Genomic DNA, 15,955 nt, shown 5'->3' with positions numbered 1-15,955 from the left:
ATGTGCACCCAAGCATGACTTGAACGCCGCATGTTGATTGGCCAAAGCACTAAACATTTTGAATGACGTAGGCTATTATATCAGTCTAGGGAGTAGAATGGCTAGGGTAAATATTAAGTTGTATTGTATATCGCATTGATAATTGTCTGCCAAACGGGCCTGCCCAAAAGAGAAGATTAAGTTACACGAAACACAAGAATATCTCATAAATTCATAATTTATATTTCGTCGGCAAATTATAAATGTTACGCATTGTGTTTCTTCGTTTTTCCCCAGGCTTATCTAATAGGTGGCGGGAGACATGTGCTTCAGCCTGTGATATTTTTTTTTATTTTCTCCTATTCTTTCTTTCCAAAGTTGGTATTTTCTTCCTTTTTTTCTTTCGATTTCTTTCGATTTGTTAAAGGCAGGCACAACATGCAATCGATATGACCAAAGAGATTTGTGGTTTCTCTTTGATATGACTATGTGGCTATGTTTTTTTTTTACGAAGGGGGTGACAGATGCTGTCGTACGTTGTACTTCTTTGCAAACCTTGCAAGGGCTTCTTGCATTGCTAGCATTGCATGGGCTACTTGCGCTGGTCTACGGAACCGCATGGTGCAGTATACGGAGTGGTGATGTTTCGCACGGCAGTTTTCTTTTCTTTCTCTCTCTCTCTTTCTCACACTCTTTTAATGTTGCCGTTCATACCTCAACTCCAATAAAGCCTCAATCACACCAGACTAGTTCTCACTACGGAAAATGTTGCCAAACTGGTTCAAACTGTGGGCGAACGGACTGAACGTATAATATAGCAACTGTTTAGGATCTTTTAAAGAACTTCATGGATGGGCTCGGACTGGCTTGGACGGGAAGGGCGGTCTAGAACTTCGATTGTCCCCGTCCAGCAATTAGACGGAGTAACAACGTACTCAGTGGCGGATCCAGGGGGGGGGGGGTTGGGGGGGTTGCAACCCCCCCCCTTGGGCGGCCCAAAAAAAAAAAAAAAAAAAAAAAAAGGAAAAAAAAGAAAAAAAGAAAGAAAAAAAAGAAAAAAAAAGAACGCACGCTGGAGAGAAACCCTTTCAAGTGCAAATATTGTGAGAAGATGTTCAACTCATCAGGTAACTTAACCAAACACATGATAACTCTGGATATAACTGTGTATTTAACTGTTACTTGATTTAAAAAGACGTTATCATGCACTGCTTTTTATGGTCTCCATTGTGTTAATAGATGCCAGGAAAACATCACTTACGGGGTTCAAATAAACACCCCAAAAAAAATCGGCTCGCCGCTTCGCGGCTCGTGGACGATGCTCCGCATCGTCATTATTTTGGTCAACCCCCCCCTTAGCAAAAAGCTAGATCCGCCCCTGGTACTTAAAACAAGATGGACGTACTACGAACGGAATTGCCGTTTTTCCATCCTTCTAGGAACGTGTTAAAACGTCGAGCATCAATTACCAGTGCGACCGGGTCAATTTGCTTGTTCCTTCCGTTAGCAAACATACCCAACTCGAATGTCGTGATCTTATTAGCATGAAGCGTTGAACAGGAATCAGGAATGACAAGAACGCGCTGAGTTTTTATAGCCTCGGACCATGCAGGGCGGGATTGCACACGCACTATAGGAGCGCGTTCGAACGCGCTAAGAACGAGATGAAGACGAGTTGAAATGTCTTTGAACAGAATGGTCGGGTTAAAAACTAGTTAGAACAAGCTGCGAACTAGTCGGAATGGGTTTGGACGTATTGGGAACGAGGTAGAACTAGTTAAGAACGGGTTTACTGACTGCGGACGGGCTTGGACTGCTTGGAAATGGCAAATTTACCCGATCTGAACTTGATATGAACTGACTGTGGACGGGATACAGACGAGATGGACGTATTGAGGACTGTTTATGAACGAAGTAGGATCGTATTATAGAAATTATTTACAAATTCTACCCCGACCATAATCCGTTCTACGGTTTTCTAAGACGTTTCCAGAACGTAGTGAGAACGAGTTTGATGTGATGAGGGCAACTTAATTGCAATTAGATATATTATCTCCAACGTAGCTCAACATGTTCAAAGTCGTTATTCTGTCACAGCGCCCCCTTCCAATATGTCGGCCAGATAATGAATAGGGACTTTTAGATTTGCGTGGACTGATACGCGTGACGTCCATTCAAGGCAGTGCATTAAAAGGACGTCGATCGTAGCGTGGACCTATTGTCTTCGTGCGAATCTGAAAGTCCCTAATATCCCGTGCTAGTCTGCATGTGAGCCTCTTCCAAAATAGTGTCCCTAACAAATCCGTATGTATTTGGCCTCTTAAAGTTACTTTTAGACCATCTAAACGTTGACAGTTATCAGTTCAGCATAACTGTCATGTTTAATCCATCATACCACGAAAAAGACACAAAATTCAGATCGATTACAACCTATAGCTTGCTAAATAGGGTTTATTATACAAAGAATAATAAACTGAAGGAAAACAAATACTTTCCGTCAGGATGAGCCCTGGATCAATTACCTCCTTCTGCCCATCGGCCATTTTCTTCCCCTTCAGAAATGATTATGCCTTTCCTTTACCAACAAAATCTTCCATCATGAAGGGGGGTGTTAGCAGGCGCGGATTCAGGATTTCTCGGGGGGGGGGGGGCAATTTTTTTGTTTGTTTTTTTTTGCTCCCGAAACTTGAAAATCGCGCCGGCCGAAAAGTCGCTCAGTGGGGGGGGGGGGGGGGGGGGGGGGGGGGGGTATGGTACTGAGCACATTTTTTTTTTTGGGGGGGGCCCTCAAAAATTAGAAAATTTGCACCCCCCCCCCCCACAAAAAAGCTAAAAATCACGTGTTTTTACACTTTATTTCCCAAGGGGGGGGGGGCCGAGCCCCCCGCCCCCTGGATCCGCCACTGGGTGTTAGACCCCCTCAAGATGATATCAAGGCTTCGTGTTCTCTGACGAAACGTTACCCCGGCCGAAATGCTCTGGATGTCAGATTTGTCTATACTTTTTGTAAATGTTGAATAATGTAGATACTATTTCAATTATACTGGCATAGACATATAGCATATACTTAGATTGTAGAAGTACTTAATGATTATATTGTGCTGCAAGTAGAATATGATTTCATTCTGTTTATTACTTGATTACCATTAGGAAGTTTAACAAAATATGTCTTCCATATACTAGGCTTTACATAGTTTAATATTTAGTATTGTACTCTTCCTGACCGGCAATTTAGTATAAAATGATTATCTTTTTCTTTCATAAGAACACAGATAATTTAAATCAGTGCTAGACATTATCTGAGAAGACCTCGTAATAATTAAACTAATATTTGTTATTGACTCCTCTTCAAGTTAAGATTCAGTGATCAGACAAGGCTTTATGTACAAGAACAGAGACTTTGCCTTTTATTGTTTGTAAATTGTGAATTATAAATTTAACCTTTTGCTAAGGGCATTGAAAGGTGGCGTAGGACGGGTCGATCCAACCATTGATGGGGCACTGGCTTCATGGGGGAGAGGGGTATGGGGGGGGGGGGTCTTATTCGGCAAATGAAATACCAAAAGCCAAGGCAACCGATCAGTGGAGGTTGTGGGAGGGTCAGGTAGTTTCCTCGCTTGTCCTCTACCCGTACTCCCACTCCTTTTCAATCTAAATACGTTTACGTCTTTATTTGAGTTGTTTGCACTGGGTAGGGCGGGGGACGTGTCCCGTGCCTCCCCATTTCCACTTAACTGATTTCTAGTGTCGAGAAGCCATTTCCAGAAATACCACAAACTTTTGCTTCATCTCTTTTGGTTCCTTGGATTAGCTCAAGGTATAGGCAATTAGCCTAGGAAAAGGCAAGTGCTATAGGCTCTTGCTAGATTTAGAAATACCGTCCATTCACATAGTATTTTTGATTTTTTTTCGGTTTTCCAAAGGCTCATTTAACCCATCCGTTGCTTTATCACGAACCTTCAATTAATATTTTTTTTTCTTCAGAATAATAACTTCCGCACTGTAAACGAGACCAAAATTATCGTTTTTACAAAGAAACTTTGTAGTCAAACAGATTAACAAAAATTGTTGGAAAGTAATTACGTTAGATCTATTGACATACAGTTAGATCTAATTTTCATGATGTGAGTATAATTATGCAATCATTTTACATATTACTGGTTTGAATTGAAACGAACTATTGGCTGATTCAATAGACAACCTGAATTCATTTTCATTTCCGAAATAGAAAGAGTAATCTGACCTTTGCCTAGATCAAGATTTGCTACACCATATCAAAACATTTGTAACTTTCCAATTTGTTCTCTTTGTTCACAATTATGTTTACAAAAATAAAAATGCAACGATGTGTTATGAAAGTCCTCAAGCTTCGAGTTATGAAATCATTAAAAAAAAATACAATGGTTAAGATAATGATGATGAGGATGGTGATGATTATCATGTTTTTGATCATGATCATTATCTGATCAAGATAATGTTATTAGTGTATCATAGAGAGATAGACAGATAGACAGAGAAAGAGAGAGAGAGAGAGAGAAACCGATGAACGTTGCATCCTCCCAAATTTGAAGGATGACTACTACGCCGCGACATCGGTGTCACCCAATACCTGGCTCTACCGGATATCCGAAGAGGATGTAAATTGTTATACGTCTTGGTACAACACTCTCTCCAAAACAAAACATGATTTATAAGTCTAAGTAGGATAAAGGTCAAACACTTTGACAAAAACAGCAACATTGCAAAAACAGCAACATTGAAAAAACAGCAACAACACATTAAAAACAATGATCAACTATAGAACAGGGTATCCCTGGTAATTCCTGACACGGTCTGGTACGAAAGTGATTTCAATCTATGATAGAAAGCCTATAAATTCAGTGATCCAGCAGATAGTTATTCAGTTTGGAGCTCGTTCTCTTATAGAAGGCTACGAACCTATAGAAAGCTATAGCATCGGAGAGACCTATTACTAACATGGAGGTGAAAGTGACACTGATCGTTGCCATTGTGGCTGCTCTTGCTATCTCGGGTAAGAAATCAAATTATTACTTGGTATTACTTGATAAGTGGCAAATATTAAGCCAACAAAAGGCTCACAGGAGTATATTATTATTTCATTTATCATAATATGTGTTTCTTACCTGTTTGTTACACAATACACAAAATATTTCTTCTGTGGGCTTCAGCATTCCGTTTATTCGAATGAAAAACACGTTTTATGTTTCTTTACCATCTGGTTTTCAAATTCATTTCGGTTGGAATTAGGCGTTTTGAATATCCAACCGCATGTATTCTGATAGGGTTAAACTGAACAGGAACAGACATCAAAGAAGGCGAGTTACCATTCTTATTTGTCACCTGCAAAAAACCAATGTAGAGCCAAATATAAAAATGCAGAATGTGATTACTTAATTAACTCGATTTTTCATTACCCCTTACAGCTCACGCACAAAGCGATTTCAATGAACGACGAGGAAAGGAGAATGGCAGAGAGAGAGGACAAGATCGCTTTGGAGGAAGGCCTGATGGAATGCAGATGGGTGGACCTAGGCAAGATGGCGGTCCGATGGGTGGTAGGAGATTCGACGGACCTAGATTTGGTGCCCCGCAGATGGGTGGACCTAGGCAAAATGGTGGACCAATGGGTGGCAGAAGGTTCGATGGACCTGGATTTGGTGCCCCGCCGATGGGTGGACCAAGGCAAGATGGTGGACCAATGGGTGGAAGAAGGTTCGATGGACCTGGATTTGGTGCCCCGCAAATGGGTGGACCTAGGCAAAATGGCGGTCCGATGGGTGGTAGGAGATTCGACGGACCTCGATTTGGTGGCTCCAGACCAGATGGTGCTGGAGGGAGACCTTTCTTCGGCGAAGGAGGTAGGCGTGGTGATGGAGAAGAAGAAACTGATGCTGCCCGACAAATTGGGCCTGGTCGGTTTGATGGTCCTGGACATGGTCATTATGGTCATCATCAAGGTGCAGGAAGACCTTTCTTCGGCAATCCTCCTCCTTTTAACCCAGAACAGGAACCGCGCAACGACAGCAGCGAGGAGGATGGCCGTCATCACCGTCACCACGATCGCCACCACGCCCACCATGGCCACCATGGCCACCACGAACACCATCATCAACATCATAACCACACAGAAGGCCACCAAGATCATGACAGACCGATGTTTGAGATGAGGCCCTTCCGGTTCAACCCCTTGGGTAGAAAGCCTTTCGGAGACCATCCCTTCGGCAGACGCAATCACACAGAAGGTCACCAGGGTCATAATGAGACGGGAGATCACCCCCACCGTCATCACAGCAAAAACGTAGATGGAGATCAGGACACCGGCCACCACGGCCACCATGGCCACCACGAACACCATCATCATCAGCATGACCACAGAGAAGGCCACCAAGATCATGACAGACCGATGTTTGAGATGAGGCCCTTCCGGTTCAACCCCTTGGGTAGAAAGCCTTTCGGAGACCATCCCTTCGGCAGACGCAACCACACAGAAGGTCACCAGGGTCATAATGAGACGGGAGATCACCCCCACCGTCATCACAGCAAGACCGGAGATGGAGATCAGGACAGACCAATGTTTGAGACGAGGCCCTTCTGGGTCAACCCCTTCGGTAGAAAGCCTTTCGGAGACCGTCCCTTCGACAGACGCAACGGAACCGAAGAAGGATCTCCCAGGCGTGATGGCCACCCTCATCCCCATGGTAACCGCGGACGTTGGGGTGAGAATGAAAGTGAGGAGAAGGAGCATCCAACGACGGAAAGCGTAACGACATCTTCACCACTTAAAGTGATCGAGATCGCAATCAATGAAGTAGACACCAATGTGGTCGCCGAGGTGTAGAATTTGTATTAAAAAAAGAAGAAAACAAATATTGCTTTTGTTAAGATATAATATAAATATATATATATATATATACTTCACCAATAGCTTTCACTGGACAGAATGTTTTTATTAACGCGTCATAACCGTACCAAAGACAACACTGTGTTTCTACAAATTCATTTACAACAGACTAAAAGCCAGTGAAAGGTGCTTGAAAATACTGACGAATTTTAAATATACAATTTCATACTGAATACTAAAAAATTGTAAAATAAACATGTAGCTGAACTCATACGAAGGTAATGTGCAATAATAAAGCCCCGAATATTTCCCTCACGCAGATGAATTGATCATTGTTATTGAATCAATGAGGAAGACGAAATGAAGGGAAATATTGCTTTTGTTAAGATATAATATAAATATATATATACTTCACCAATAGCTTTCACTGGAGAGAATGTTTTATTAACGCGTCATAACCGTATCAAAGACAACACTGTGTTTCTACAAATTCATTTACAACAGACTGAAAGCCAGTGTAAGGTGCTTGAAAATACTGACGAATTGTTAAAATACAATTTCATACTGAATACTAAAAAATTGTAAAATAAAGATGTAGCTGAACTCATACGAAGGTAATGTGCAATAATAAAGCCCCGAATATTTTCCTGACGCAGATGAATTGATCATTGTTATTGAATCAATGAGGAAGACGAAATGAAGGGAAAAGGAATACAATGTATATAGAGATAGAGAGAGAGAGAGAGAGAGGGATAGAGAGGGATATATATATATATATATATATATATAGAGAGAGAGAGAGAGAGAGAGAGAGAAATGAGATAGAGAGAAATAAAAGAGAGAGAGAGAGAAAGAAAGAGAGAGGGAGAGGTGAGATAGATAGAAAGGGTAGAGAGAGATGAAGAGACAAAAGAAATAGAGATATGTAGAGATAGAGAGAGCGAGAGGGAGAGACAAAGAGACAGAGAGACAAAGAGAATATGAGAGTGAGATGGAGAGAGATATGAGTGTGAGAGAAAGAGGGAGAGAGAGAGAGAGAGAGAGAGAGAGAGAGATAGATAAGATTATTTATATATACAATGCGTATAAAAAAAAGTGTGCCCAACTTTAGTAACCTCTACTTAAAAATTTATAACATATAAACTGATATCCTGTCTAATGATTTTATATTCATAATTGTACTGCCATGGATGATTGAGCAGCAGGCTTTTTATAAAGTTTTTTCAAAATCCTTTTTGAACCAAGTTTGGGCCGAAGCAATGGATGCGGGTCAAAAGTCATTATGTGTGGGTTATCTCATTCCATAAACAATTGTTCTCTTATGAATACTAACTATTAGGCTGTTGAAGATAAAAGGTGTGAATATCAACTCAAGCTATAAAGGAAATTTTATCACAAACAAAATGTATGATATTCTCTTTGTTATGATGAATAAAATCTTAAATTCATTCGTATCCCTTGTTTAAGGAAACCTTTCTCAGTGATAAAAAACCGATCGGGACGTTATCTTCTTTATTAAAGTCTCATCGTAATAATAATATGAAAAATTTATATAGCGCTTGTGACAAAAGTTTCAAAGCACTCGTGTGTTCGTTCCTGCATTTGGATGTAGTAACCTTTGAGTTTTCATTCGCTATTCAATATAAACACCATAATGTGCTCATTACGCGTGTGAAATTGTGTAGAGGACAAGTGAGCAGAGAGAAATTAGATATAATGAAACAAGAAGTTAGTTGGCTGTTCAAAATAACTAAAAGTTTTCCCCGGGGTCGTAACAAGGTTCTGCGAAACAGGGGCGGATCTAGCCGGCGGCGAGGGTGGGGGAGGGGGGGGGGGCAATTTAAGAAAATAGTTAGCGCCGAATTAGCCGGCGAAAAAGCAATAGGGGGGGGGTTAATGAGCAATAAATTGTTATTTCTTTTTTGCTCAACGGGGGGGGGGGGGGGTAGTGCATGCGCGGATCCAGGGGAGGCCCCCCGCCCCCCAAAAAAGTTTTTAATTTTTTGTTTTTTTAAATGGAGACAGATAAAAATTTAGTGCTCACTACCACCCCCCCCCCCCCCCCCCCCCCCTACTGAGCAAAATTTATCGGCCGGCACGATTTTCGAATTTCACCACGCTAAATTAAAAATTGATTTCAAATTTGGGTCTCCCCTAAGGAATCCTGGACCCGCGCCAGTAGTAAGCACTATTTTTATTTACTGAACCCCCCCCCCCTTGAGCAAAAACAAAAAGAAGGTAAGATTGTGGATACTATCTTTGTTTAAATATAATTTTTTGCCAGGGGTGGGGGCTCGTCTTTTTTTTCTTCATTTTTTTATAGGTAAAATTGTGGTTACCGTCTTCGTTTTAAATTTTTGTTGTTGTTGCCAGGAGTGGGGTCCCGTGCGGTGCCCTCCATGCCCCCATGCTGGATCCGCCACTGCTGTGAACGCCTATAGACATTATTTTGAAAAATGAAGCACAGAAGCACGCGGCATAATCTAACTTTTAAAATGATTTGAGACCAAAGAAGCACATGCATATGGCCTGATAGTGTGGTACGGTATGTCACTGAAACAGCTCCCGTAGGACTTTTGTGCCAAAATTGATTTTTTGGCATTTTTGGATTGATTGGGGTCCATGCTATCAGAAATTGATGGGGTTCAAATTTTCCCGACCCTCAACCCCTCTCTGGGGGGGGGGGGGGGTAGTTTCCCATCATGAGACCCCCTAAAATTGGGTGTGTCATTCATCTAATGACTGATTTCACAAAACTTGAGTCGTTTTCTAGAACTGTGATTATCCCTCTACAGCGAGAAAGGTAATTTGAAGACTTTTAGTTGGATAAACCCTCCAACCAACCCATCCCCATCCATACCCCACCCCGTCAGCCCAAATTGCGTACCTTTGTCATTGTTCGGCCAGCTGTTTTAAGGTGTAGTACTTTTATTACCATTATCATATATATATTTACTAGCCCATTTCCAAACACAAAGAGACAGAAACAAACATACAGACAACCTTCATGTATTCACATCAACCTCCCCACACACACACACACACACACACGCACGTTCACACACACACACACACCCTTCCTCCCACACGCACATACTCACACACACCCAAACATTCACAGGCAAGTGCGCTCGCGCGCACACAGCGCGCACACATTCCTACATAATTATGCTGCTCTGTGATCATTGTTTCCAGCTCTTCTGTGGTAAAAATTGTTTTGTTCCTTGGTCTTCGCAAGTTTGACAGAATAAAGACCCCTATTTTGCAGTATATTGCCTGATTTTCCAAGGTAAGCATAAACATATAGCCAATGGCAAATCTAGATTTTAAAATTTTAAAAATGTGCTCAAGCATTTTCGGTCATTAACAAAGGAGCAGTATCCCTCTCTTGGGTTTTGTGTGGATGGTGTGCTCTGTAAGAGTGTGTATTAAATAAAAAGAATTACCAATGGGGAGCAGCAAAGTTGAAAAGCAGACGATTTTGGTGATATAAAATTTATTATTACTGATTCGTACACTTTCGCACGCACCAATGACCTTATAAAACAATTAGAAGGCCATGATCTTTATAAGCCATGTGCGTTGTAATTCTGGAATATTATGAGGAAATTGGGGAAAACTCTCGAGTTCGTGACAAGAACCTTGTTCAAAACCTTTCAGAAGTCTACATTGGAAGTGACTATCACAAGATACTTGATCTAGAAAAGAGAGTTGAGCAGTCAGTTCTTCAGCGAATGAAGGACGCTGGGGGTTTTGTCTTCCTGATTTTGTCAAGAAGGGTGTGAACATCTGGTTTGCCATTGACAACATTGATCTCTTGGAAGACACATCCACAGGGCAAGGAACCTTTCACGGGACAGTGGTTGTAATCAACCAACAGGCTGTAGATGGAGAGCCAGTGAATCAACCACTTGTCATAACCGAGAAACTTTCTTCGCAAAACCTTCTAGCATTTGAGATGAATGTGCTTCCAGAGCCAGTCATCAGAACTAGCCCACTGAGATTTCAGGCCTACAAGAAGAGGAAACAAAATCTCATTTCTCAAGAATTCACTCATACCTGGGCTCTTGTGAACTACCTTACAGCAGATGACAACGGAGAAATCATCCAAACTGAACCTCAGCTGCACGATGAAGAAGCCCAGCGCAGTGAAGAGATGCCAAATGATGCAGAGTCTACAAATGATGAGGAAACTGAGCCTTCTAGCAACAAGGGGGAAGCTGGGTCTTCAAAGGACAGAGAGGAAACAGACTCTGTCGTGATCATCAAAAAGCAGGTGAAGAAATCAGATAAACTAGCAAAGAATGTTCTTCCAACATGGGCTGCAACTAGGTCCTTATTGTTGTCTGAATCCTCTCCCGCTAGCACGCCTACAAACACATCGGTGGTTGCCCCATTATTCAAGACATCGCCAACTGATTATGGGACCCTCTATACTGTTCTTCGGTTATCCCAGGGAATATCTGCGACTGTTGTTGGCCCTCACAGAAAGACATTGATAACGCTAGATCTCGATCTTTACTCCCGAGCGTTGAAGATTCAGCAGTCGGTGGGAAACGCCAACTGGATCTTAAGAGCGGGAGCTCTCCACATTGCTTTCGCTGCCTTACATGCCCTTGGCAAAACCATCGACGGTAGCGGTCTTGACACGTGTGCTATCGAATGTGGTGCGTACACCTCAGCATCTCTTCGCAGGATCTTTGGTGGTAAAGCTTATAAGCGTGGCCGTGAATTCCACATTACTGCAAGCCTTGCAATCATGATGTTGCGTTTTGATGCCATACTATCGGATCTTCCCAAGGGTCCAATTCGCATCCAGTGCAATTCTCTCAAAGAAAAACTTCATGGACGTGACCCAGAGATGGTGGAGATCTATGAAGAAATCCAATCCTGGTACTCAAGCAATGTCAAACCGCTTGAAGAAGCTGAAGACCTTGGCAAGTTTGCCCAGTTCCTGACTCAGTATCTTAACCAGGTGGAGAGTCTTCTACATCTCATTAGTTCATGTCGATCAGGGTACTGGGAGGGCTACTTGTCATCACTAGAAGACCTCACCAAGTACTTCTTTGCTCGTGATCTCCTGAACTATGCTCGCCTGATGCCAGTCCATCTCGCTCAAATGAATGCCCTAGAAGAGGATGATCCAGAAACATGGAATGCCCTCAAGTCTGGAGACTTTGTGGTGGCAAAGTCAGAGATACCCTTTTCTCTTCTCTTCACTGATCAGGCTCTAGAGCAAGAAATCAAGAAACTAAAGGGGAATGGTGGCATGGTTGGGCTCACAAGAAATGAAGCCGCTCTGGACCGACTAGTCACTACCACACCTCACCTCGCTGCTCTGGTAAATTACTACCTCAATGACTTCCCAAAAGCTACTGGAGCTTCGGTGAGGAAGGAGCATCATCAGCTCTCAGGAGACATTGCAGTGAGGTCAAAGAAGAATGCTCTGAAACTACGCCACCTAATCGAGCTGCAGAGCGGAGTCAATCCTTTCAAGGAGAAGACACAATTGAAGAGTCTGGTTTTTTTATTTTATTATTATTTTCTTTGGCAGAAAACACATGATATCAAAATACAGAGTTGAAATAAACAATTAATAGCAAATCACACACAAAAAAGGAACACTGGGTGCACCTTGCTGTGCTGCCAGACAATGGGCAAAGTTAACCAAATAACTATAGTCCGCAGACCGCCCTCACCTATATCCCAACCAGATGCAACCAGCGTTGCAGATTTATGTGACAAGGACAATATAAGAGATACATGTACCACATTCAAATAATTAAAATGCATCAAGACAAAAACTTCAAATTTCCCCAGGGTTGCATCACACGCCAGAGACTCATGACCATACCAGCAGAAAAAAGTGGCACAATATGAATTATAAGGGGAAATTTTGTATCCGGAGTGTGATGCAACCCTAGAAAATCATATGGACCTATACATACATTAAACATAATACATTATATATTAAAAAACATGCAAAATGTGACATTACAACAGTGATAATATTGTACAAATAAAGAAAATGCATATACGTGTAATTAAAGGAAATTGCATGAAAGTTGGAAGAATCAACTCAGTCGAGGTTAAAATCACTGAATAGTGAATATACATGTAGAACCATAAGCTGATAAAGGTCATCCAATAATCTATTGAACAAGTGAATAGTAAATTATTAAGTTCAGTTGAAATCTATGGAAAATAAGTATTAACAATTTATGAGTAAAAACTGCTGTGGCATGTTGGCAGGCCAGCTTATTAAAATATACATGTATTATTACAAAACATGCTGAGCTAAATATCTGAGATTTCATAATAGTATTGGCTCAACTAAGAGTGAACATTCAAATTTAATGGTGCCTTTATAATCAAACATTTTACTTTCCCCCTACAGAAATATTAATGTGTATATATAGATAAATACCATTAACTGGAATCAATACATAATTAAAATTCAGATAAATTGCATAAATATATAAACCAACATTGTCATATCAAACTCAAGATGCATCGGCAAGATTAAGATGGGATTTTAAGTGACTGCACCATGTGGAAAAAGACACAGTAAGGACCGAGTTCCTGAGTTCAGAAGGTAGGGTGTCCCACAGCCTGGGGAACTCATGTATTGTATTGCACTGAAATGCAGTCCATCTTTGCGTGCAAAGAGATGCCTGAACCTGGGTTCACTACAATGAGAGAGTTCACAACAGGGCATTGAATGTGTTTGAACAGACACTTAGTAATGAAGGCCATTGTACAGTAAGTCCTTCTCAACTTGAGAGAATTCCAATTAAGCACTTGTAGGCGTTCCTCATAGGGCCTTTGGCCTCGCCGTTGCTTCAAGGCAAGACGTGTTGCCCTGCGCTGTATTGACTCAAGTCTGTTGATTGATCCTACTTTGTGCGGTGTCCAGACAGGAAGACCATATTCCAGGATTGGGAGGACCAGACTCTTGTACAAGCTGAACACAGCCACTGATGAAAGACCCATGGCTAGGCTGGTTATCAGTCCAAGTAAGCGATTTGCTCGAGAGACGACATACCCAACATGGCTATCCCAAGACATGCGATTGTTTATGATGACACCCAAGTACTTGGTTTCAGTAACCACCTCCAGTTGTATATCATTCAGATAGTACTGCGGTTGGCCCGGTTGTCTTTTCCAGGATATTCTCATGACTTTGGTTTTGGAGGTATTCAGACTCATTTTGTTTCTGTCACACCAGTCCGCAAGAGCATTGACATCATCTTGAAGCGCTTGCTGATCCATGGGGTCATGGATAGGTCGTGAAATAACAGTGTCATCTGCAAACAATGCACATCTCGATAAAACAACCTCAGGGAGGTCATTAATGAATAGGTTAAACAGGCATGGTCCTAGGACACTCCCTTGTGGAATACCTGAGGTAGGTGTTGACCACTCAGAGTAATGTCCTTTGTGTTGGACGCGTTGTAGTCTGCCAGATAGAAATGCACGGATCCAGAACCAGATATCGCTTGAGATGTTGTAGTGAGAAAGCTTGTGCAGAAGGACATCATGAGGCATACGATCAAAAGCTTTCGCGAAGTCGAAGAATATCGCGTCAATAGAAGGGGGTCTACGCTTGTCCAGGTCCTGGAGCCAGGAGTGTGTCAAAGTCATTAGCGTGGTAACACATGACTTATGATGAACAAAACCATGTTGGAATGGAGTGAGGAGGCAATTTGATACCATGTGGTCAGAGATCGCTCTTGAAATCAGAGACTCCATCAGCTTGATGACAATAGATGTTAACGCGACCGGGCGATAATTTGAAACAATCAATCTATCCCCAGCTTTGAACACTGGGACAATATTTGCAGATTTCCATCCTTCAGGTAGTGATCGTTGTCTGAGTGACATATTAAAAAGACGTTGCAGGATAGGAGATATCACATCCACTGATTTCTTGAGAAGAACGGGAGTGATTAAATCAGGGCCAGGACTTTTCTTGTCCTGTAACTGCATGATGCCCCTGTGAATTTCCTGAGTTGAAATCGAAATGGAATTGAGTTGAGGTAGTGGATGGTCACATGCACTAGGACCATCGGGCAACACACATGGAGGAGGGTAGATTGACTGGAAGAATTCTCCAAAGCTGTTGGCTATGTCACTAGGCTTATTAATGACTGCCCCACCTACGAGTAGAACTGGAGGAGATGTACTCTTCTTCTTAGATCTGACGTACGCAAAGAAACGCTTTCTGTTGACTGGGAGAGCGAAGAGCTTATTTACATACATCCAGTAGCTTGCATTAATTGCATTCTTTGTATCATTGCGAACAGCTTTGAACTTTTCCCAATCTCGTGGATCATTTGAACACTTTGCATGCTTAAACGAATTGTGCTTTTTGTTGATCAGCTTCTTTATTTCCTTCGTCGTCTTTATTTCCTTCATCGGCACTTGTGTCAAATGAGGCGAAAAGTGACATTCTCCAATTTGCATAAAAGGGCCAGAAGCGCTTTGAGGAGTTTGTATCTGATCGTTTGCTCTCATCATCAACCCTCTCGGTGTGAAGATGAAGAAACTGAAGCTGAAATCCTTTTCGAACTGGATGGAGAAAAGGAAAGTGCGTGTTGGAGACAAGGTCATCAAGTTGCGGGAGGAACGTGAATTGCTGGGAAGATTCCTTATCATCCAAGGCAGCCGCCCAAGCTTAGTTCCTAAACTTGCGGAAACAATAGGTGAATATGAAATGTCAGTGGTTCCCCGTTCACTATGTGCTGTCGATAGTTCTTTGTACATCCCAACAGACAGAGCAAGTCTGATGCATGCAGTTGAAGATGCAAAGGCAGAACCTCCCGAAGCTGTAAAACAGCCTGATGTCGTGGAGGATAATCATTCAACTTCCCCACAGGTTGAAATGATGCAGGAAGAGGTTCCGGTTACCGTAGAACATGAGATAACGCAGGTTCCTTCTGGAGCAGCCCAACAACCTAACCTCTTGCATGATCTTCCTGTCAAGGTGCTGATAATTTACGCCATGGGTGTACTTCAAGGCATGAAAAAGACACCTGCCATGCAAAAGATGTCAGACCTGCAGAATGCATTCAACAGGCGCATCGAAGGGATGATGGCTAGCTATGATGAAGG

At 42.1% G+C, this 15,955-nt stretch overlaps 1 protein-coding gene across 1 annotated transcript; it reads left to right on the top strand.

Moving 5' to 3' along the window:
• Window positions 1-4,751: 4,751 nt before the first annotated feature.
• LOC100890500 (serine/threonine-protein phosphatase 1 regulatory subunit 10) lies at window positions 4,752-7,496 on the top strand. Its single transcript, XM_011666362.2, has 2 exons — window positions 4,752-5,011; window positions 5,424-7,496. Exons 1-2 carry the CDS (start codon window positions 4,957-4,959, stop codon window positions 6,836-6,838), a joined length of 1,470 nt encoding a protein of 489 aa, XP_011664664.2. The 5' UTR covers window positions 4,752-4,956; the 3' UTR covers window positions 6,839-7,496.
• Window positions 7,497-15,955: the final 8,459 nt, after the last annotated feature.

This window comes from Strongylocentrotus purpuratus, unplaced genomic scaffold (assembly GCF_000002235.5).
Source record: "Strongylocentrotus purpuratus isolate Spur 01 unplaced genomic scaffold, Spur_5.0 spur5_scaffold_7, whole genome shotgun sequence".
Classification (NCBI taxonomy): Eukaryota; Metazoa; Echinodermata; class Echinoidea; order Camarodonta; family Strongylocentrotidae; genus Strongylocentrotus; species Strongylocentrotus purpuratus.
This window is presented reverse-complemented; position numbering and strand designations above follow the sequence as displayed.

What these genes read in the sequence shown, in the direction of transcription:
- LOC100890500 (XM_011666362.2), top strand. Translation starts at nt 4,957, where the DNA reads ATGGAGGTGAAAGTGACACTGATCGTTGCCATTGTGGCTGCTCTTGCT. An exon ending in GGCTGCTCTTGCTATCTCGG is followed by an intron (nt 5,012 to 5,423) that starts GTAAGAAATCAA and finishes TACCCCTTACAG; the next exon opens with CTCACGCACAAAGCGATTTC.